The 24,065-nt window shown below is 35.8% G+C and overlaps 1 protein-coding gene across 3 annotated transcripts in view; it reads left to right on the forward strand.

The window, feature by feature from the left end:
• RNF17 (ring finger protein 17) overlaps positions 1-24,065 on the forward strand; it is a 128,769-nt gene that overhangs the window by 55,758 nt on the left and 48,946 nt on the right. For all 3 annotated transcript variants that reach the window (XM_047873453.1, XM_047873439.1, XM_047873446.1), the window contains exons 15-22: positions 1,728-1,918; positions 2,841-2,982; positions 15,687-15,840; positions 16,054-16,169; positions 17,128-17,248; positions 20,562-20,682; positions 22,727-22,954; positions 23,864-24,014. In XM_047873453.1, coding sequence (XP_047729409.1) covers positions 1,728-1,918; positions 2,841-2,982; positions 15,687-15,840; positions 16,054-16,169; positions 17,128-17,248; positions 20,562-20,682; positions 22,727-22,954; positions 23,864-24,014 — 1,224 coding nt within the window. The remainder of the gene's footprint in view (positions 1-1,727; positions 1,919-2,840; positions 2,983-15,686; positions 15,841-16,053; positions 16,170-17,127; positions 17,249-20,561; positions 20,683-22,726; positions 22,955-23,863; positions 24,015-24,065) is intronic.

Raw genomic sequence — 24,065 nt, forward strand, 5'->3', positions numbered from 1 at the left:
ATATCACATATTACTTTGCAGTATTTAGGAAAAATTTCATAAATATTTAAGCATAAGTACTTGCATATTTACTTGCATTGTCTATTCCCCAGCAAGACTCAACAACTCCTACAGGACAGGAATTGTGTGTAAGAATATATGTTAAACTGTTACATTATTATGAAATCTATGAAAGCAGGAGTCTGTGTCTTTGCCCATCATTGTATTCCCAGCACATAGCAGATTACCTAGCACATAGTAGGCATTCAACATATATTTGGAAGAATGAATAAATAAAAAGTAAAAGGAAATATATCACATGCGGTGTTTTCCTCAAAATGGTAAAATTGGTTTAAATTTTGTCTTTTGTAATTTTTGGCATTTTCTGAGTTGGCTTTAATTTTATAACCTTTAGAAAGAGGTTTTATTTTTTAAGAAACATGTAGCTTTTTCAAAATTTGAGCATAGTTGGCACACACAGTTACATTAGTTTCAGGTATACAACAGAGCGATTCAACAGCTCTGCTGGAGGTATCACAATTCCAGATTTCAAAATATACTACAAAGCTATACTAATCAAAATAGTAATGGAACAGAATAGAGAACCCAGAAATAAGCCCATGCTTATAAGATCAATTAATCTGTGACCAATGAGGCAAGGATATACAATGGGGAAAAGACCGTCTCTTCAATAAATGGTGCTGGGAAACTGGACCATTTTCTCATACCATGCACAAAAAGAAACACAAAATGAATTAAATTCCTAAATATGAGACCTGAAGCCATAAACGTCCTAAATAAAACATAGTAATTTCTTTGACATCGGCCAGAGTAACATTTTTCTAGATATGTCTACTCAGGCAAAGGAAACAAAAGCAAAAATAACGTATTTCGAACTACACCAAAATAAAAAACTTTTGCACAATAAAGGAAGCCATGAACAAAACGAAAAGGCAGCCTGTTGAATGGGAGAAGATATTTGCAAATAATGTATCTGATAAGGGATTAATATTTAAAATCTATAAAGAACACCAGAAATGTATAGTTTTAACTCTTAAAATTTACTTTAGGTATGATGGGGAGGACTTAAAGATTCAAAGATCAACTTAAAAATTTTTTAAATGAGTGAATACTTATCCTTACTGTTTAAGTAGCATGTACCTCCTATATTCCTAGTTAACGGAAACTCAGTTAACTGATGATTACAGATATCTTGATTGCATTACATGGCTCCCATTATACTTTCAAAATTACCTTTTGAATTTGTCATTTAAGAGAAAAAAAACTATGCAATACTTGTTTTATTTTAGAATATTTATAATCTTCGTATTAATATTCAGAGGTGAAACTAAATTCTAAAGTACAATAGCTTATGGACACCTTGAGACTGTTCATAAAATCAAAGGTCTAGGGGCACCTGGCTGGCTCAGAACATGTGACTCTTGATCTTGGGGTCGTGAGTTCAAGCCCCATATTGGGCATAGAGCTCATACACACACACACACACACACACACACACACACACACACACACACACATCCATATATTGTGCATACATAAGCACCGACCTTGGGTTTGTGACCATAACTGTTGTTTAGTGTCTATGGTTGAGTCCCTTTGCTCGTTTGCAGTCTTTGGTTGTATAAAGCCAAATCCAAACAAAACCAAACCAAAGATAAATCCAGAGTATTGTACCATTAGCACTAATTATAATTACTAAGTACATTGGAATTTTACTTTTTCCACAGAATGAAGGCTGGGGACAAGAAGCTAAAGTAGAATTTTTGAAAATGGTAAATAACAAGGCTGTTTTAATGAAAGTTTTTAGAGAAGAAGATGGTGTGCTTATTGTAGACCTGCAGAAACCACCAACAAATCAAATAAGCAGTGATATGCCTGTGTCTCTTAGAGATGCATTAGTTTTTATGGAATTAGCAAGGTAGGTAACTTATTAAATACTTTTGAGATTATAGTTATAAATTGGAATAGCAGAATTTACCTTTAAAAACTATGGACTGACTCCAAAGTGAACATTAAGAGATTAAAAAAAACGCTATTAGTTTTCTAAGTATAGTTGTCAGAAAATGACATTCAGATAATTTAATAAAGAAATTAAAACTCAATTACAACTCAAAATAGAAACTGTAGATACTGAAACAAATTTTAGACTCCCGATAACTTCACAGACAGCTCCCCTAGGGTTTTAAGAATTACAGTTTAACAGTGCCTGACTTAAATTTTCTACCCTTTAGAGTAAGTTCATGATCACCCACTCTGTATTTAATGTCTGAATCTAGAATAGATACTTCAAGTTTCTTCCCCCACCCCCATCACTGATGAACAAAGTAGGACGACTGAGAGAGATAGTGGAAGATACTAACTTTTTGTCTGAGTGGGGAGATGACTCTGGAAGTGACCCAAGTAGGTTTCATTGTAGAGAAATAAGAGTAGTATTAGAGCTGGAGGGGGCCCACGGAGACCCTCAGCTGGCCTGGGTGCTACTATGAACTGTGGTTATCAATTTAACTGAAAGATGAGAAACTGTTTTTTTGTTTTGTTTTGTTTTTGTTCAAAAGAGGAGAATCCTTGAATCTGAGTAGAAGAAACAGGCCTGGCTCAAAAATGTTCCAACACAAAATTGAAGGTCAATTGTTGACTTTGGAGACTTGACATCTTATTTAACCTAGTTTGATAATTGGAGACAATACCAAGAAATGTATTAGAAGAGAAATTGGAAAGGGAATACTCTTGGTAGATAAATAAGTATATGCACAAGTCTTTTCTTCAGACCAAGTTGCTAAGAGAAGAGATTCTTTGAAGAAAATGGTTCTTGCTTATGCTTTGATTGTGCTTTCGATTAGGTTTAGGTCACAATCACCAAGAAGCCACTCTGAAAAAAATATGACTTTACATTATCACCCACCTGTTTTGCCTAAAGAAATGACAGATGTTTCAGTTATGGTTTGTCATATAAATAGTCCTACTGATTTCTATCTTCAGTTGGTAAGTATTTAGTATTCCTTAGAGACCAAGTATTTTTTTTTTCAAATTTTAAGTAGCAATGTATAAGGGAAATGAGTACCTAGTATGACTTTTAGAACAATCCAGTACCAACATTCTGTAAATTTAAGTTTCATAGCTGCAACTTTAAACAAGAAATTCTCATGATTCGTAGTAATTTAAGAAACTCTTAATCATGCAAATTAGTGAAATATAGAAGGAAAGGACAGTGAAGGATACCTAATATATGTGTTTCTTGCTACCTTATGAAATCTGGGCAATAGGAAAGCACGTAGAACTGTCATCAAAATACTATGATAAAACCTGTTTCTGACCGTGAACATCTGAGAATTTATTAATTATTACTAGGTAATTTTCTGAATTTGAACACCAAAATAAATTCAGATCAAAGCCATTCATATTTAATTTTGAATGTGGATTGATGGGTTTGTTTAGCTAGCTACTAACAATGAGTTCGTCATTATTAATCTCTTTGTGTCAGTGCTTCATATGAATTAACTCATTCTAAGGGGAATAATAAGTGAATAACTCATTAATCTTTATAACAATCCTGTGAGAAAGACACTAGTATTTTTGTATAGATTGGAGATTCTGACCAAAAGGATGAAGCAACTTGCCTGAGGTCACACAGCTACAGAAAGGCGGAGCCAGGATTAGACTGGGTAGTGTAGCTTCATTCAGAACCTGTCATCTTAAACCCTGTACCATGTTCTGCGGGCTCCCCAGATAAGTTGTGGAAGTCGCCTTATTTGGCCCTAAGTTAGGACTTGCATACATTTCTTTTATTGAATTTTTTTTACAGTGTCTTATATTTAAATTGAAGTAAAACATATATAAAATTAACTATTTTAACCATTAATGTATGGTTCAGTACCATTAAATACCCCAAGTGTCATGCAACTGTTGCCATTATTCATCTCCAGAACTGTTTCACATCCCAAATAGCTCAGTAACCCTTAAACAATAACTCCCCATTTTTCTTCCCCACCCCAGCCTCTGATAACTTGTCCTACTGTCTTTATGAATTTATCTGTTTCACTTAGCATAATGTTTACATGTTATAACATGTATCAGAATTTCATTCCTTTTCATGACTGAATAATATTTCAGTGTATGTATATACTACATTTTGTTTATACATTCATATGTTGATGGACACTTGGATTGTTTCAACCTTTTGGCTATTGTGAATAATGCCGCTATTAACATGGGTGTTCTAGTGTTTGAGTCTCTGCTTTCAATTTTTTTGGGTTTATACCTAGATCTGGAATTGCTAAATTATATTATAATTCGGTTTGTCTTTCTGAAGAACTGCCAAACTGTTTTCCACAATGCTGCACCATTTTATATTTCCATTAGCAATGCATAAGAGTTCCAATTTTTCCATATCCTCACCAACACTTTTTTTTTTAAGTAATAGCTGTTTAGGATATGGATTGTATCTCATTATGGATTTGATTTGCATTTTCCACATGGCTCAGATTGTTGAATACATTTTTCCATGTGTGTATTGGCTATTTGTATATTTTCTCTGGAGAAAGACCTATTCCAGTCCTTTGACCGTTTTTGAATTGGATTATTTTGTTGTTGGGGTGTAGGAGTTCTTTATACATCATGGATTTTAATCCTTTGTCAGATACATCATTTTCAGATTTTTCCCCCCATTCTGTGGGCTGCCTTTTTACTCTCTTGGTAGCATTCTTTGATCCACAAACAATTTTAATTTGGTAATCCAGTTTTTCTGTTTTTTTCTTTTGTTGCCTGTGCTTTTAGTGTCATAGTCAAGAAATTTTTGCTGAATCTAACATTACGAAGCTTTTCCCTTATGGTTTCTTCTAAGAGTTTTATAGTTTTAGCTGTTAGACTTAGGTCTTTGATTTCGAGTGAACTTTTGTGTATGATATGAGAGAAGAGTCCAATTTCATTATTTTCCATGTGGATGTCCAGTTTTCCCAGCATTGTTTGTTGAAAAGATGGTCTTTTCTCCATTGAATGGTCTTGGCATACTTGTCAATATGTAGTTAGCCATAATATATGTGAAGGTTTATTTCTGGGATCTCTATTTACTCCATCAGTCTATTTGTTCTTATGCCAGTAGCACACTTTTTTGATTACCATAGCTTTATATAGCAAGTTTTGAAATCGGGCTGTGTGAGTTCTCCAACTTTGTTCTTTTTCAAAACTGTTTTGGTAATTTGTGGTCCCTTGAGATTCCATATGACTTTTTTAGGGTGGGTTTTTCGGTTCTGCCTGAAACATCACTGAGATTTTGATAGAGACTGCATTGCATTGTAGATTGCTTTGGGTGGTATTGTCAACAATATTAGGTCTTTCAATCCATGAATGTGGGATGTCTTTCCTCTTATTTTTGTCTTCTTTCATTTCTTTTATCACTGTTGTGTAATATACAGCAAGTGTCTTGTTTAAGTTTATTCTTAAGTGTATCACCTTTTTGGATGGTATTGTAAAGGGAATTATTACTTTCATTTTCGGATTTTTCATTACTGCTAAATAGAAACATAACTAACTTTTATGTCTTGGTTTTATATTTTGTAAGTTTGCTGAGTTTTTTTTCTAACAGGTTTTCTTTGTGGATTCTTTAGAGTTTTGTACATATAAAATTATATCAGCTACAAAAAAGATTATTTTACTTCTGGCAGTTGGGATGCCTTTTGTTTCTCTTTCTTATTTAATGGCTCTGGTAGAAGTTCTAATATCATGTTGAATACAAGTAGAAAAGGCAGGCATCTTTTTCTTCTGTCTGAGGGGAAAAGCTTTTGTCTTTCACCGTTGACAATGGTATCTGTGGGTTTTTCTCATATGGCCTTTATGATGTTGAAGAAATTTCCTTCAATTCCTGTTAGAGGAGAGGGAGAGAAGGGTTGGAGGATGGGCTAGATGGGTGATGGGCATTAAGGAGGACACTTGTTGGAATGAGCACTGGGTGTTAAATGTAAGTGATGAATCACTAAATTCTACTCCTGAAACCAATACTAATACACCATATGTTAACTAACTTGAATTTAAATTAAAAAAAAGTAATAATACCATTTTTGGGGCACCTGGGTAGCTCAGTCGGTTAAGCATCTGACTTCTGCTTAGGTCATGATCTGGTGGTTTGTGGATTCGAGCCCCTCATCAGGCTCTCTGCTGACAGCTTGGAGCCTGGAGCCTGTTTTGGATTCTGTGTCTCCCTCTCTCTCTCTCTGCTCCTCCCCAGCTCACGCTCTGTCTGTCTGTCTCTCAAAAATAAATAAATATTTAAAAAAATTTTTTAATACAATTTTTGCATCAACTGAGATGATCATGGTCTTTCTTTTTCCTTCATTCTGTTAATGTCTTTTGCATTGTTTTAGTTTGTTTTGTATTTTAAACCATCATTGCATTCCAGGAATCCATCTCCCCTAGATCATGATATATAATCCTTCTAATATGCCATTGAATTTGTTTTGTAAGTATTTTGTTGAGGGTTTTTACATCAGTGTTTATAAATGGTATTGGTCTATAGTTTTCTTATCATGTCTATGTATGGCTTTAGTTTCTGGTAGTGTTGGCCTCCTAAAATGAGTTAGGATGAGTTTATCCCCCCCAGTTTTTTGGAAGAGTCCAAGAAGGGATGGTATTAATTTTTTTAAGTGTTCATTTAATTCCACTTACAGTGTAATATTATTTTCAGGTGTACAATATAGTGATGCATTATTTCCTTATATATCACCTGGTGCTCCTCACAAGTGCTCTCCTTAATCCCCCATCACCTATTTAACCCATCCCCCCCAACCACCTCCTTTTAGGTAACTATCAGTTTGATAGAATTCATCATAGAAGCCATATGATCCAGGGCATTTCTTAATTTGGAAGTTTTTGATTACTGATTCAGTCTCCTTGCTAGATACAAGTCTGCTCAGCTTTTTTTATTCATGATTCAGTTTTGGTAGGTGTTTCTAATTATAGTAGATTCTTATAATGCTTTTTATTTATTAAAATCGGTAGCAATTCACCCATTTTCTTTTAATTTTTTTAATGTTTTTATTTACTTTTGACAGAAAGAGACAGAGGTGTGAGTGGGGGAGGGGCAGAGAGGGGAGACACAAAATCTGAAGCAGGCTCCAGGCTCCCTGTTGTCAGCACAGAGCCCAATGTGGGGCTGAAACTCACAAACCTGCTCCAAAGTCAGGCGCTTAACCAGCTGAGCCACCCAAGTGCCCCAAATTGACACATTTTGTTTCTGACTTTAGTAATTTGCATTTTTCCTTTTTTTCTTAGTCAGTGGTTTGTGAATTTTGTTAATTTTTCAAAAGCCAACTTTTGATTTTGTTTTTTTTAGCCATTGTTTCTCTTTTTTCTATTTTATTTATATATAGGCTCTAATCTTTATTATTTTCTTCCTTCCAGTTTTGGGTTTATTTTACCTTTTTTTTCCCTTAAGGTTTATCATTAGGTTATTTATGATCTTTCTTTTCTTTACTGTATATATTTTACAGCTGTAAAGTTCCCTTTTAGCACTTTTGCTACATGCCATAAGTTTGTTGTGAATTTTTCAGTTTTTCTCTGTTAATTTCTAGTCTTCTTCCATTGTGATTAGGAGAGATACTGTGTATGTTTTCAGTCTTTTAAAATTTATTAGGGCTTGTTTTGTTGCCTAACGTATTGTCTATCCTGAGAATGTTTCATGTGCACTTGAGAAAAATTCTGTTGGCTTGAATGTTCTATATATGTCTTTCATGTGTAAGGGGTTTATACTGTTGTTCAGGTAATCTATTTTCATCTTGATAATCTTTGTAGTTCTTGAAAATGAAGCACTTGGCACAAAAACAGACACATAGACCAATGGAATAGAATAGAAACCCCAGAACTAGACCCACAAACGTATGGCCAACTCATCTTTGACAAAGCAGGAAAGAACATCCAATGGAAAAAAGACAGCCTCTTTAACAAATGGTGCTGGGAGAACTGGACAGCAACATGCAGAAGGTTGAAACTAGACCACTTTCTCACACCATTCACAAAAATAAACTCAAAATGGATAAAGGACCTAAATGTGAGACAGGAAACCATCAAAACCTTAGAGGAGAAAGCAGGAAAAGACCTCTCTGACCTCAGCCGTAGCAATCTCTTACTCGACACATCCCCAAAGGCAAGGGAATTAAAAGCAAAAGTGAATTACTGGGACCTTATGAAGATAAAAAGCTTCTGCACAGCAAAGGAAACAACCAACAAAACTAAAAGGCAACCAACGGAATGGGAAAAGATATTCGCAAATGACATATCGGACAAAGGGCTAGTATCCAAAATCTATAAAGAACTCACCAAACTCCACACCCGAAAAACAAATAACCCAGTGAAGAAATGGGCAGAAAACATGAATAGACACTTCTCTAAAGAAGACATCCGGATGGCCAACAGGCACATGAAAAGATGTTCAGCGTCGCTCCTTATCAGGGAAATACAAATCAAAACCACACTCAGGTATCACCTCACGCCAGTCAGAGTGGCCAAAATGAACAAATCAGGAGACTATAGATGCTGGAGAGGATGTGGAGAAACGGGAACCCTCTTGCACTGTTGGTGGGAATGCAAATTGGTGCAGCCGCTCTGGAAAGCAGTGTGGAGGTTCCTCAGAAAATTAAAAATAGACCTACCCTATGACCCAGCAATAGCACTGCTAGGAATTTATCCAAGGGATACAGGAGCACTGATGCATAGGGCCACTTGTACCCCAATGTTCATAGCAGCACTCTCAACAATAGCCAAATTATGGAAAGAGCCTAAATGTCCATCAACTGATGAATGGATAAAGAAATTGTGGTTTATATACACAATGGAATATTACGTGGCAATGAGAAAAAATGAAATATGGCCTTTTGTAGCAACGTGGATGGAACTGGAGAGTGTGATGCTAAGTGAAATAAGCCATACAGAGAAAGACAGATACCATATGGTTTCACTCTTATGTGGATCCTGAGAAACTGAACAGGAATCCATGGGGGAGGGGAAGGAAAAAAAAAAAAAAGAGGTTAGAATGGGAGAGAGCCAAAGCATAAGAGACTGTTAAAAACTGAGAACAAACTGAGGGTTGATGGGGGGTGGGAGGGAGGAGAGGGTGGGTGATGGGTATTGAGGAGGGCACCTTTTGGGATGAGCACTGGGTGTTGTATGGAAACCAATTTGTCAATAAATTTCATAAAAAAAAAAAAAAAAGAAAAGAAAATGAAGCACTTAAGTCTCCTTTTATTGAAAAACTGTCTCCCTTCAATTCTGTCAATATTTGTATCATATATTTGAGGGCTCTGATGTTTGGTGCATATATATTTGTAATTGTTACGTCTTATTGGTTAATTGACCCTTTTATCAATGTATAATGTCATTCTTTGTTTCTTGTAATATTATCTGACTTAGAGTCTATTTTGTCTGGTAATAGCATAGCCACCCGGGCTCTCTTTTGGTTACTGTTTGCATGGAATACCATTTTCTAATTTTTCACTTTCAACCAATGTATGTTTTTGGATCTAAAGTGATTATCTTATAGATAGCATATAGTTGGACCATTTTTTAAAAACCCATTCTGTAAGGGCACCTGGGTGGCTCAGTCAGTTAAGCATCCAACTTTGGCTCAGATCACCATCTCCTGGTTCATAATTTCAAGCCCCGCATCAGGCTTTCAGCTATCAGCACAGAGTCTGTTTTGGAATCTCTGTCCCTCCCCTAATTGCACTCTCCTTCTCTCTCAAAAATAAATAAACATTAAAAAAAAAAAGATTTAAAATCCATTCTGCAAATCTACCTTTTAATTGGAGAGTTTAATCCATTTAAAGTACCTACTGTTGGAAAGGCTTCTGCCATTTTGCTATTTGTTTTTTGTATATCTTCTAGCTTTTTTGTCTCTCATTTCTTGTATTACTTATCTCTATTGTGTTTAGTTGTGTGGGGTTTTTTTTTTGTAATGTCACTTTTTATATTTTTTAAAAAAACATTGTCATAAAAAATAACAAAATTTACTATCTAACCATTTTTAAATGTACAGTTCAGTAGCGTTAACCATACCCACATTGTTGTGCAACAGATCTATAGAACTTTCATTTTGCAGAACTAAAACTCTCTCCATAATCCATTCATCCACTGATGGACATTTGGCTTGCTTCCACCTCTTGGCTATTGTGAATAATGCTACAGGGAACATGGCTTTGCAAATGTTGTAGTTTCATGTTTTGATTATCTTCTTATTTCCTTTTGTATATATCTGTAGTTTTTTTTATAATTACCATGGGGATTACATATAATATTCTAAAGTTATAACAATCTAATATGAACTTATACCAACTTTAATTGCACAAAACCCTACTCCTGTGCAGCTCCAAATTCCCCATTTATATTATTGATGTCAAAAATTAATCATTAGGACACCTGGGTAGTTCAGTCGACTAAGCATCTGACTTTGGCTCAGGTCATGATCTCACGGTTCACGAGTTCGAGCCCTCTGTCAGGTTCTCTGCTGACAGCTCAGAGCCTGGAGCCTGCTTTGGATTCTGTGTCTCCCTCTCTTTCTGCCCCTTCTCTGGTTGTGTGCCCTCTCTCTCTCAAAAATAAATATTAAAAAAGTAATCTTTATACATTGTGTGCTAATAGATTTCTGATTTTGTTTTTTAAATCCTATAGAAATAGATATTATCCTATAGAAATAAATAGAAATAAAAGTGGAGTTACAAACCAAAATTAATATTTCTTTCATGTGTGTCCTTGTATTTACCTGAACCACAGATCTTTATATCTTCATGTGGCTCTGAGTTACATGCTAGAGCTACACTCTATCATCCTTCTAGCTCTACCTAAAGGACTCCCTTTAGTGGTAGTGCATTTCCTCACCACTTGTTTCTCTGTGAATGGCTGAATTTCTCCCTTATTTTTGAAGGACAGTTTTGCTGATCTGTAATTCTCAGTTGACAGGGTTTTTTTTTTTTCCAGCACTTTAAATTTATCTCCGTATTGTCTTCTTTCCTCAAAGGTTTCTTAGAAGAAATCAGCAAGTAATCTCACTGGTGATCCCTTGTGCATGACAAGTTGCTTCTCTCACACTGTTTTCAAGATTCTGCCTTTGTCTCTGGTTATTGATAATTTGATTATAATGCATATGAGTGTGTCTCTTTGGGTTTATTCTACTTGGGGTTTGTTGAGTGTATTAGCTTCCTAGGGCCATTGTAACACAATACCATAAAGTGGATAGCTTAAATGACAAAATTTTGTGGTCTGAAGTGATGGAGTCTAGAAGTCTAAAATCAGGGTGTTGGCAGGTTTCATTCCTTCTGAGGTCTTAGAGGGAAAATCCATTCCATGTCTTTTCCCTAGATTTTGGTGGTATGCTGGCAATCTTTACCACTTGTTGGCTTCTGCATTATCCCAGTCTCTTCTGCTGCCTTCACATGGCATTTTCTCAACTTGTCTGTCTCAATTTTTTAATAAGGACACCAGTCATATTGAATTAGGTCCCACCTAAGACTTTATTTTAACTTGATAACCTCTGTAAAACCCTATCTTCAATAAGGTTACATTCTGAGGTACTGAGGGGTTAGAACTCCAACATATTTTTTGAGGAGGACACAGTTCCCAAAGCAGTCTACTCTCTGCTCCATCAGAACTTCATGTCCTTCTCACATGCAAAATGCATTCATCCCATCCCAATCATTCCAGCATCAATTCTAAGTCCAAAATCTTATACATAAGTATCATCAGCCAAAAGTCCCAAATCTCATCGTCTAATTCAAGTACAGGTGAAGAATTAGTAGCATACAAGCTGGGGCAAAATTCTTGTCTATATCTGAATATGTGAAACCAGAGGAATCTAAAACCTAGCGGGGCAAATTCTATTAGATTCTTATGACTTGAGAATAATCTTCACTGGCTAGATGCTCCACCTTTCAGTCCCACTAGGATTATTCAGCCTATTTTGGCTTTACCTACTCAGCTCTAGAAGCAGCCTCAATTATTGGAATTGAGTATTTGTCTTCATGCTGTGGAACCCAGGAGGCTGCACCTCTTGGAACAGAGGACAAGTCAATCCTGCCTCTCAGACTTGTGCCCTCTGGGCTCCTGGTGGCAGTAGCAGACACGCCAGCCTCTGAACTACCTTCAGGGTCATTATACCTTTTTCTTCAAAGATAAAACATGTGCAGGGCTGAATAGCTCCATCAGCTCACTTCCTGCCTATAGAATCCCATAAGTTCAACAGCCTTCCTTCTTTCTTCCCATCTCTATTCCCTCCATTTCAAGCTGGCAAAGTTTCTGCTGAGATGATTGATTGGATCCACAAGCCACCTGCCCATAATCTCTTCAGCCACACCCTTGGTGTCCTCTCTAAGCATACTTTCTCATTGTTTACAATATGGATAGGCTGAAAATTTTCTAAATTCAAGTTATGTTTCCTTTATGTTTAGCAATTCTTTATCTCTGTCTTCTCATGTTTTACTGTAAACAGCAAGGAGAAACCAAGCTGCACATTCAACAATTTTCTTAGAGATTTCCTCAGCTAAATATTAAAGTTCTACTTTCTATCTGACAGAATACAATTCAACCAAGTTCTCTACCACTTTATATAAAGGATTGCCTTTCCTCTAGTTTCCAATAACATGCTCCTAATTTCTGTCTGAGATCTCACCAGAAGAAACTTTGACATTCATATTTCTACCAAAATTCTTTTCAAAGCAATCTGGACTTTTCATTCAAACACTTCAAAACTTCTTCTCTATCCATTACCTAATTCCAAAGACACACCCACATTTTAGGTATTTTTTACAGCAACATCCTCCTTCTCAAAATCAAAATCTGTATTCATTTCCGAGGGCTGCAATAACAAAGTTACACAAATTAAGTGACTTAAAGACCATAAATTTATTGCCCCATAGTTCTGGAGTCTAGAAGTGTGAGATTCAGGTATAAATAGGGTTGGTTCCTTCTTAGAGCTGTGAGTGAGAATATTCCATTCTTTTCTCCTAGTTTCTGGTGGTTAGCTGGAAATTTTGGGTGGTCTGTGACTTGCATTACCATAATCTCTGCTTTCATCTTCACATGCATTCTTCTGTGTTTGTCTCTGTACCTAAATCTTCCCCTTTTAATGACACCACTCATATTGGATTAAGACCTACCATAATCATTTTCACTTGATTATCTCTGTTAAGATTCTTTCTCCAAATAATGTCACATTCTCAGGTTCCAACTCCAACACATCTTGCTTGGAGATATAATTTAACCCATAACATTGAGCTTCTTGGATTTAAAGATTCATGTCTGTCACTAAATTTGGGAGGTTTTCAGAAATTATTTCTTCAAATAATTGTTTTGCTCCTTTCTTTCTCTTTTCCTTCAGAGACTCCCATAATGTGTGTATTAATATGTCTAATGGTACCCTTAGTCTCTGTCCAAGTCCTGAGTCTCTGTTCCCTTTGCTCTTTTTTCTTTTCCCCACTTAATAATTTCAGTTACCCTATCTTCTGGTTCACTGATCCTTTCTCATGCTTGCTCAAACATGCTGTTGAACCCTCTGGTGTTTTTTTCACTTCACTTATTGTATTCTTCAGCTCCAGAATTTGTTTGATTCCTTTTTATAATCTCTATCTCTTTGTTGGTATTTTAATTTTGGTCCTATGTTGTTTTTTCTGGTTTCCTCTAGTTCTTTATCCATGTGTTCCTTTAGTTCTTTGAACATATTTAAGACAGTTCTAAAGTCTTTGTCTAGTAAGTCCAATATCTGGGCTTCCTCAGAGGTGGTTACTATTTATTTTGTTCCTATGAGTGAGCCATGTTTTCCTTTGTATTTCACCTGGTTTTTTTGTTGTTGAAAACTGGGCATTTGACTATTAGAATGTTGTAACTCTGAAAATCAGATCCCCACCTCCCTGGGATTTGCTGGGTTTTCTTAATTGTTGAAGACTATAGTGGTCAGTTTGTTTGAGACTTTCCCATTCTATTTTTGTAAAGACTGTTCCTTTTTGTGATCACTAAGTCTCTGTTCCTTTAGCTTGTGTGCAGCAAATGTTTTGACAGAGATTTCTTTGAATGCCAGGAACTTGATTGGGTTTTGCTTGGTTGCAGTAAACCCTTGACTTTTCCAGAGTTCTGAAAAATTTATATGGCTTCTCATTTTTTTTCAATGTTTCTGTGTGGGAATGAGAACTTGGAACCCCCAGTCTGCTATTTTGCTGATGTCACTCTTCTGTTGAATTTTTCACTGTTCCCTTTGGATAACCTATTAATGGAAGAACATGAATAATATCTACTTAGAAATAAAAGTTTAGAAAATTTTAAAATTTTAAGTAATTTAAATGGAATAACAAGAAAAGCTAGATTCACAAAATTTCCACTCGCATTATAATGCTCAAAAAAGAGAAAAACCTAATTTTTTGCCATTTGAAATGGATTTTAAAGTATTTTTTAAACTTAAGAATTGGTATTTGGAAAGATAATCAAACGTTTATCTATGATGTTTTGGGATTGTTTTTTTAAGAACTGTGTTTCAGATGCTTTAAGAACTACAGTAACCAAATAGTCTTATTTAGTACAAGAAATTTCAGATTTGCTCAATGCAGTCATTTCACAAACCCTACTGAAATTACTGAGTTAAAGAATTAGCAATTCACTTTAAAAACACGAGATTGATGGTTGATAGGAAACTGGACATTCATATAATGCCAGAATAGTACTACATGAATTATTTGGTGGGTACAGGATAAAAACATAACTGTACAACAGAGGGATCAGAATCATCACCCCAATCTATATGTGAATCTTAGCATGTTAATATTGAGTTAGTGATTATTATGTCTTTTGATGTATTGCAACCTAAGTATATTTACAACTTAAGTATAATTACTTGTATTCTGGCCAAAAAATGTTTGAATCCATCACACCTATAGATACCAACTTTTAGCTTTTGGGAAATTTCAGGAGCTAGATACTACCTAATGGAGGAACAAGCTAAATAATAGCATGAGGATGTAACTACATAATAGATGCTCTTCAGCAAGACTAAGTCATTAAAATAAAAGTACCATGGTAGATTCTAAAAGATTTATTGAAATAACCAGATATAATGTGTAGTCTTGAATACTGGTTTAGGTCAGCATGGGGTATCTAAATGTGGTCTGGAGCATTAATAGGAATCCTTACTGAAATAGAAAAGTGAGAACTGATAGAAAATGCAAATTATCAAACTGTAATCAAATTGCATATATGATATAATTTCATTTTTGTTTTAAAAAATATGGAAAGTTTGTGTATAAGAAAAGGATCTGGAAGGCTATACATTTAAGGTATCTGGGTATGTTTTTAATGTTCTTATTCATTTTTGAGAGAGAGCATGAGCAGGGAAGGAACAGAGAGAGGAGGGGACAGAAGATCTGAAGCAGGGTCTGTGCCAACATCAGCAAGCCTGATATAGTGCTCAAACTCATGAACCATGAGATCATGACCTGAGCTGAAGTTGGGACGCTCAGCCAACTGAGCCACCCAGGTGCCCCTGGAGAAATGTGATTTTTAAAACTTTTTGTTATGTCCACATTTGCTAATTTTATATATTGCTTCTGTAATAAGATACTTCAGATATAAATTATGTGACATGATTTATCTGATTCTAACATTTGGTAATTTTATGAATAGTGCTTGTAATACATACCATGTGTTTTAATCCCTTTATCTCTTAGATAGAGAGCCTGGATTTTTTATTTCTATTAAAGACAATTGAGGAATTCTATAAAAGTGAAGATGGAGAAAATCTGGAAATCCTCTGTCCAGTTCAAGATCAAGCCTGTGTAGCTAAATTTGAAGATGGAGTTTGGTACCGAGCAAAAGTCGTTGGTAGGAGATTGCACACTATTTCTACGGGCAAATGTTATGCTTAAAAACTGATCCCATTTGAGTTGGTACAGATTAATCGTGGAAGTGATGTTATTTGATCTTAACATTTTGCTCAGTTATCTATCTTTAGTAAGCTAGGGGTAATGTTGGAAGGTAAATCTCTGGGTCTCTTTTTTTCCAAGTTTGCAATTTCTAATTTCGTAACTTTTGAAGGATTGCCTGGACGTCGTGAAGTTGAAGTTAAATATGTGGACTTTGGCAATACTGCAAAAATAACACTTAAAGAAATGCGTAAAATAAAGGATGAGTTTCTGAATCCCCCAGAGAAGGTAATCTATTTATCATGAATCATAGGGTTAGAATATTAGCACAAATATGAAAGTAATTTTAGAAATCATTTTTACCATAGAAATATTCTGTTAACATCTTTGTCTGTAAGTAATTTCTAACACATAGACTATAGAAAAGAGTTGCTGTGGTTCCTATAATTTTCTATATAGCAACTATAAGTTATTAAGATGTATGTATATCTTAGCAAATAAGCATTAATTATAAATGTATATGTGTATGTATGTTTGTGTCTATGTATTACTGTTCTGCAGCTCTTAATGTTATACCAGTATAATGAGGTAAGAGGATGATGTATTTTGTGAAAACAAAACTCATCATAGGAGTATTTTTACTGCAATCTCATTTATGTGTAAGTATATATAACATGTGCAAGAGAGAGAAAAGTCTGGAAGAAAAAGTGAAAAATTACCCTTCTCTTGGAATCCTACTCCCCAGAGTTATGGTTAAGGCTGATTTTCTATCTCATGTTGCACCTAAGCGTTTGAATTTGGTTAAACAATATTTTTCATTTTAAAAATGGGTAAAAATTATAGGAAAAACTTGAAAATACAGATAAAAAGAGGAATCACTCAGAATTGTTGAATATTTTTGATATATATAAATCTAAGATGTGTCTTCTCTGTTTTTAGCAATTATAGGATTAGACAAATAGTCCTATAACCTGATTTTCTCGTTTAACAGCATATCATACTTTCAGTGGATGCTTGTTATATCAATGTCTAAATGTGCAGTAATTCCTTCAACCAAATACTCTGTTGATTCCAATTATTTGTATTTATAAAATATTTTGTAGATACCTTTGTACATTTATTTATTTTCTAAATATGCATTAAATTCAAACACAAAGTTTTTTGTTCACATAAAATTTTATTGTAATTTTGAAATAATTGGAAATTAAGTTTACTTTTCTTAATGGCACAATTCTGTTTGACACAGGCAATCAAATGTAAGCTGGCCTATATTGAACCACGTATGAGAGCAGTGCAGTGGTCCAAAAAAGCTAAGGACAAATTTGAAGAAAAGACTCAAGATAAATTTATGACATGTTCAGTCGTTAGTAAGCTATTTCCATTTTCATTTGTTGCTGTATGGTCATATATACTTTTAAATAAGAGTAACATTATAACATTTGCCAGATCTCAGAATAAATTCAATGTGTCATCAGTAAGAGTAGTGAGAACATGTGTTGAGCATTGGGTGTAGTAGGTATAGTTGCAGGCTCTAGAATCTAAAATCAGCAAGAGGCAGAATTTACCATCAGAGACCAAGTCATCCCAAGAGTGTCTGGTTGGCTCAGTTGATGGAGGGTGTGACTTGATCTCAGGGTTGTAGGTTCCAGCTCCACATTGGGTATAAAGATTACTTAAAAATAAAATCTTAACGGGCACTTGTCTGACTTCGGCTCAGGTCACGATCTCATGGTTCGTGAGTTCGAGCCCCACGTTGGGCTCTATGCTGACAGCTCAGAGCCTGGAGCCTGCTTCCGATTCTGTGTCTGCCTCTCTCTCTCTGCTCCTCCCCGCTTGTGTTCTCGTTCTCTCTCTCTCTCTCTCTCTCTCTCTCTCTCTCTCAAAAGTAAATACACATTTAAAAATTTTTTTAAACATAAATAAATAATAAAATCTTTAAAAAATAAAAAGATGAAGTCATCCTGGACGTGGCCTCTTGAAAGCTCTAAAGCCAGAAATTAGCTTCTCTTATTTCTGTTTGCATTTTTGCAAGGACTCTATCCTGATTTTGGCATGATGGATGCTAAAGTTTAATGTGCAGGGAAGTGAGGGGAAGTAGGACATAACTGGTAAATAGTTTTCATATGTTCTTTTTTTTTTTTTTCATTTCATATGACTTAAGTGAATTCAACTGTAGGCTCTCCCCATATTTAGAAAAAAAGTTGTTTCTGTTTTGGAGGAGTTTGGGTCCAAGATACAGGCTGACTATTACCTTACAATTTTATAACCCAACATGTTCTGAAAATGAAAAGTTGAGTAGCAAAATCTGATCTGAATTGACATGAAGGTACATACAGTCTTTATCTCTCTCCTTTATAGTGAATATCATATATTCCGTTTCGGGATAATAATGTATGTTTGTAGGCTGCTGCCTCAGTCTGCTAGAGCTATTACAAAATATTGAGTGTATGTTTTACATAGTCTTTCTCAATTTGAAGAGTTCTGAAACATGTCTGGCCCCAAAGGGTTTGAATTCAGGTATGGGGAGGTGTAGGATTCTGTTGTTTATCTGACTGTGTTGGTCTTAATAAGTACTAGTGTAGAATATACAAGATCATGTTTACTTAGGGTTGATTTATGGGAATTTCCAGGGTAATTTTTACAGCACCTATTTGTTCACATTTATCATACTACGTTAAATGAACCCAACTACTGTAAGAGCGTTAGCCTCTTTTACAGTGAGGAGACTGAAGCTTACTGGTCAGCTGCTCAAGGTTACTTAACGTAGAACTGATTCCTATCAGTGATAATTTATATACATTGTTTATACAAGAAATTGTTCTGAAGAAATAGTTTCTTTAGGGAGGAATGTGATTATAGATATTGCATTGTCAGTCAATAACATTTTTATATCTGTCTTCTCTGATATGAACAGTAAATTAAGGGCTTCTTAGTCCTTGAGTTATCTCCACTGATTTTGTGCAGAATTTAACCTAGATAATTCTGCTTACCAACTTTCCTTTTGGTATTTTATTCTGTTGGTTTTAGCTCCCCCTCCCTGCAGTGGACCTGACTTGGTTCCTTTCTTTCCTCTTTGTTTTGCTTACTCACTTAATTACTTGTTACACCATTAATATCCAAACACTAGTCACAATATAGTTATTATCCTAGGTAATTTGAGCAGGGCCTTCTGGCACTCCTTAAATCTAAAATACCTCATCAACCTGTGCAATGATGAAATTAAGAGTTTTAAGACATTAATATTAAAATGAACTACCACAGACCAGAAGGGGAGCTTTCCATCAATATGCATTGTTACCTTATAAAGCAACGGATATTTAAATTTTAATTAGCAGAGCAAGGAAGGTGGTGACAGTACAGAACATACAGGAATAAAGAACTTTGTGTATGGGAAATATAGTCAAAGAACTGAAGGGAACGCGAGAGCACAAGAAATGGAAAAGTACGGAGATGAAAATTTATTGAGGCTCATCATCGTTTAGCCTTTTATTTCTAGATGACGTATCTGATCCATTAAAAAGGAGTCCACAATCATTTTTAGGCCCTTGGAAAAAGGTTTGTAATATGTGTTTTTATGATATAGGATGCTGGTAACTCTTCATCTTTTTATTTAGAATCATCATTCTGGCCTGCAGCTCCAACTGCTGTTGTATAGAAATTGTAGGCATGAACTGCAGTTTAAGTATGCATTCACTGCATATGTTAAGGCATTGAAGTGTGTGTTTTCTAAAGAAATTCCTCTGTTGTTTATGCAGATACATATTAGGCAGGTTCTCTGTGCTGTGTACCATAAGCAAGTAAACAGGCACATGAGATGTAAATTTTGCCCATAGTTAAACTCCCAGTTTAGTTTAAGAAATCTAAATAGATCTACTTGTTGAAGTAGCCAATTTGTTTTCTAAAAGAAATTAAAAGTTAGATGGTTTGTTCTAAAAACAGAGGAATGGGAAAAAATTCCAGGTTCCAATCTTTTTTTTTTTTTTCAACGTTTATTTATTTTTTTGGGACAGAGAGAGACAGAGCATGAACGAGGGAGGGGCAGAGAGAGAGGGAGACACAGAATCGGAAACAGGCTCCAGGCTCTGAGCCATCAGCCCAGAGCCCGACGCGGGGCTCGAACTCACGGACCGCGAGACCGTGACCTGGCTGAAGTCGGACGCTTAACCGACTGCGCCACCCAGGCGCCCCCAGGTTCCAATCTTTAAGGGTGTTTTTGGAGTTTTTGTTGTTTTGAACTTTGTGCCATTTTTCTAAAAGCTGTAAACCTTAGCAGATAATCACTGGACTGAATTAACTTTCATTCTTTTGTCCTCTGGAACTAGTTTGAATTTAATAAAACAGTTTATAGACACATCAGAACACTTATTCAATGAATATAGGTCAAGTTATATTTTTCTGAGTTTAAAAGCTTTAAACTGCTTTTGATGTGTTAATAGAACAGCACACAATAATCTAAAATAAAAATTGTATTAATTTGCATATGTTACAGACGACATGGACAATTGCTTTATGTTTGCAAAGTGCTACTTTTACCCCTGCAGAGAGACTTTGATATTACTTAGCAAGAAACCACATGTATGCAAAATGAAATTAAGTTTCCTGTTATTTAAAATTGCCTCATTTAGTATATTTTATGACATATTTCTTTCTTTCCCCAAACTCGTCTTAATGGTTTTACAGAAATTCTGGAAGATAATGTGCTGTTAGTTGAGCTTTTTGATTCTCTTGGTGCTCCTGGAATGACTCCTACTAGTATAAATGACCAGCTAGTCAAAGAGGGCCTAGCATCTTATGAAGTAGGGTAAGTAGACCTACAAACTTTAAAAAATTCAGTTTATTCACAGGAAGGTGGTAGGGCACCTGGGTGGCTCAAGTTAAGCATCAAGAGTTAAGCATCCGACTCTTGATTTTGGCTCAGGTCATGATTTCGTGGTTTGTGAGTTTGAGCCCTGTGTTGGGCTCCACGCACTGACAGTGCGGACCCTGCTTGGGGTTCTCTCTCTCCCTCTCTCTCTGCCCCCCCACCCCCCACTGCTTGCTCTTTCTCTCCCTCTCTCTCTCCCTCAAAATAAATAAAACTTAAAAAAAAAAAAAAAAGAAAGTGGCATATCATTTTCTTTTGGATATCTGCTTTGGAGTTTCCCCCTGTTTTTGAATCAGGAAAAATAGACGGAAAAATAATTGGAGTCATTAGTTTAATGGGGAGTAGAGTGGCTTTTCCCTCCCTCCCTAAGTGACCCTGAAACCAAGAGAATGGCTCCTCAGGATTTAAAGTACTTCTAGAAAGAGAATAGCATCTTATTTCTAGGTAGAAGATCTGCTTTAGTAGCCCTTTGTCCCTATTTGAGAAGAGAATTAGTAAGAGAAATGTCAGTATAGAGTAGTTAGTGGTAGAATTAGCCCACATTCCCATTTGAAGAAATGTGAATTTTTTCTGGGTTCAAGTGGATACGTTGAACGAGAGCCAGATTTGAGCCATTGTGCTAATAATACCCAAGACAGACCAGTGGTTGAGGTGACCGCAGTATAGAAGGGCAGAGGGGTGGGAGTGTTTGCAGTAAACATTAATTAAATGGAGGAAATGAATATATGGATCTCTGAAGAGAGACATGGTTAAGTGATTCACCTGGGAGTTAGCAGCATATAAATGAGTCCATTTGAATAAATGAAAATCACTTTCATTATTCATCTCAATTTCCCTTGATGAAGATGCAACTATGAGGGTTATAATCTATGAGAAAGAAAGTCCAAAACTGGTAGATCATGAGCCTGAGACTGAAGAAAAACCAGGAACCGGAGAGAGAACGTTTCAAGAAGGAAAGAGTAGCTAGTGCTGAGAATTCAAGTCAAGTAAGGGCTGAAAATTATCCATTAGATATAGCAACAAAAATTAAGTCACCTTGGTTGGCTAAATCTCAAGCTTATTGTGAAAGAAATTAAGTTTTTCTTTAATAAAAATAAAGGACATCTAATTATCTGTGTTTTCAGTATGAACTAACCTGACTTATTAAACATTCTAAACACTTCAATAATTTCTCTTTTTAATACACCTTCATAGCAATTGGCTTCCACTTGTATTCTCACTGGCAAGTGGATTGATACTTTTTAGTCATCAAAACAAATTATCAATAATGCTTCTCTTTTTGAGTACAAGATATCAATGGCAGATGATGAAATTATGAACAAACTTGGTATTTAAAACGCTTCTAAAATAGAAAGTTTGGGGGCACCTGGGTGGCTCCGTTGGTTGAGCATCCAGCTCTTGATTTCATCTCAGGTCATGATCACAGGGTTGTGGGATCAAGTCCCATGCTGGACTCAATACTGAGTGTGGAGCCTGCTTGGGATTCTCTCTCCCTCTCTCTCCACCCCTCCCCCCACTCATGCTCTTGCTCACTGAAAAAAAAAAAAAGAGAGAAAGTTTGACTTTTAAGGGTGGTTTTTGTACTTACTTTGGTAATAGTTAGCCCTTTTTAAAAAAAGAAACTAAAATTGCTGTTAATATGAAAACTGGGAAGTAGCGAATCATAGCTAAAACTTGTTCATCTCTAGGGGTACCTGAGTGGCTCAGCGGTTAAGCTCCCGACTTTGGCTCAGGTCATGATCTTGCGGTTCATGGGTCCGAGCCCCACATTGGGCTCTGTGCTGACAGCTCAGAACCTGGAGCCTGCCTCAGATTCTGTGTCTCCCTCTCTCTCTCTGCCCCTCCCCTGCTCATGCTCTATATCTCTCTGTCTCTCAAAAATAAACGTTTAAAAAAAAACTTGTTCATCTCTAGATGTAAGCAAATACAAACATGAATATTTTGCAAACTATTTTTGCTAATGGGTTTTGTTATTTTCCAGGTATACCCTCAAGGATAATTCCAAAAAACATAGTGAAGTATGGGATCCTTCTCCAGAAGAAATTATTTCAAATGAAGTAAACAGCTTAAATCCTGTATCTATAAAATCTCTACCTAATGAGAATCTCCAATCACTTTATAATAAGGAACTACCTGTACATATCTGTAATGTGATATCTCCTGAGAAGATTTATGTTCAGTGGTTATTAACAGAAAACTTACTTAACAGGTATAACATATAAGGAAAACATGGATTGCATGTGGGCTTTTTTCTATATTTTGTTTCAAAAATCTAGAAATCACAAATGTAGAATTTTATTTATTTATTTTTTAATTTTTTTCAACATTTTTTATTTATTTTTGGGACAGAGAGAGACAGAGCATGAACGGGGGAGGGGCAGAGAGAGAGGGAGACACAGAATCGGAAACAGGCTCCAGGCTCCGAGCCATCAGCCCAGAGCCTGACGCGGGGCTCGAACTCACGGACCGCGAGATCGTGACCTGGCTGAAGTCGGACGCTTAACCGACTGCGCCACCCAGGCGCCCCATAAATGTAGAATTTTAAAAGCAAAATTATTTCAGTTAAACAGTCACTGAAACACTGGTTAAAAATATACAAATAGTGTATTTACTGGCTATTTTCACTATATTAGAATTAGTCATTCCCCAAATACTTATTGAACACCTATTTTTGACAACCAGTATTGTAGGTGTTGGGGATACAGTGGTAAAAACATTTACAAGTCTTTGGCGTCATCAAGCTTAAATTCTGGTAGAGAGACAATAGACAAAATATTTACTGTAGTAGATGGTGATAAAGACAGTAGAGTAAAAGCAGTTGAGGAGGAAGGCAATTTTGGATGATCAGGGAAGGCCTCAAAAAGACTATGACATTTGAAATGGATCCTAAAGGAAGAGAGGGAGTAAACCATGAGGGTATCTGGAGGAAGATCATCTCATGCAGAGGGAAGAACAAGTTCAAAGGCCCTGCAGTGGAAATGTGCTTGGGTATTCAAGGAAAAACAAGGTATCCAGTTTGGCTTGAGTAGAGTGAGAAAGGGGGGACAGTAGAAGACGTGGTTAGAGACTTAGGTGTTGTAAGAAAAGGTTTGAAAGTTAATTTTTTTTCTTTATACAGTTTAGAAGAAAAGATGGTAGCTGCTTATGAAGACTCAAAATGGGAACCCATTAAATGGGAAAATGATATGCACTGTGCAGTTAGGATCCCAGATAAAAATCAGTGGCAAAGAGGCCAGATCATCAGAATGGTTACAGACACATTGGTAGAGGTAAATGCAGAGTTAAAAATATAATTGTGAAGGTGAATGGATTCAGTATTT

The sequence above is a fragment of the Prionailurus viverrinus genome, chromosome A1, assembly GCF_022837055.1.
Source record: "Prionailurus viverrinus isolate Anna chromosome A1, UM_Priviv_1.0, whole genome shotgun sequence".
Classification (NCBI taxonomy): domain Eukaryota; kingdom Metazoa; phylum Chordata; class Mammalia; order Carnivora; family Felidae; genus Prionailurus; species Prionailurus viverrinus.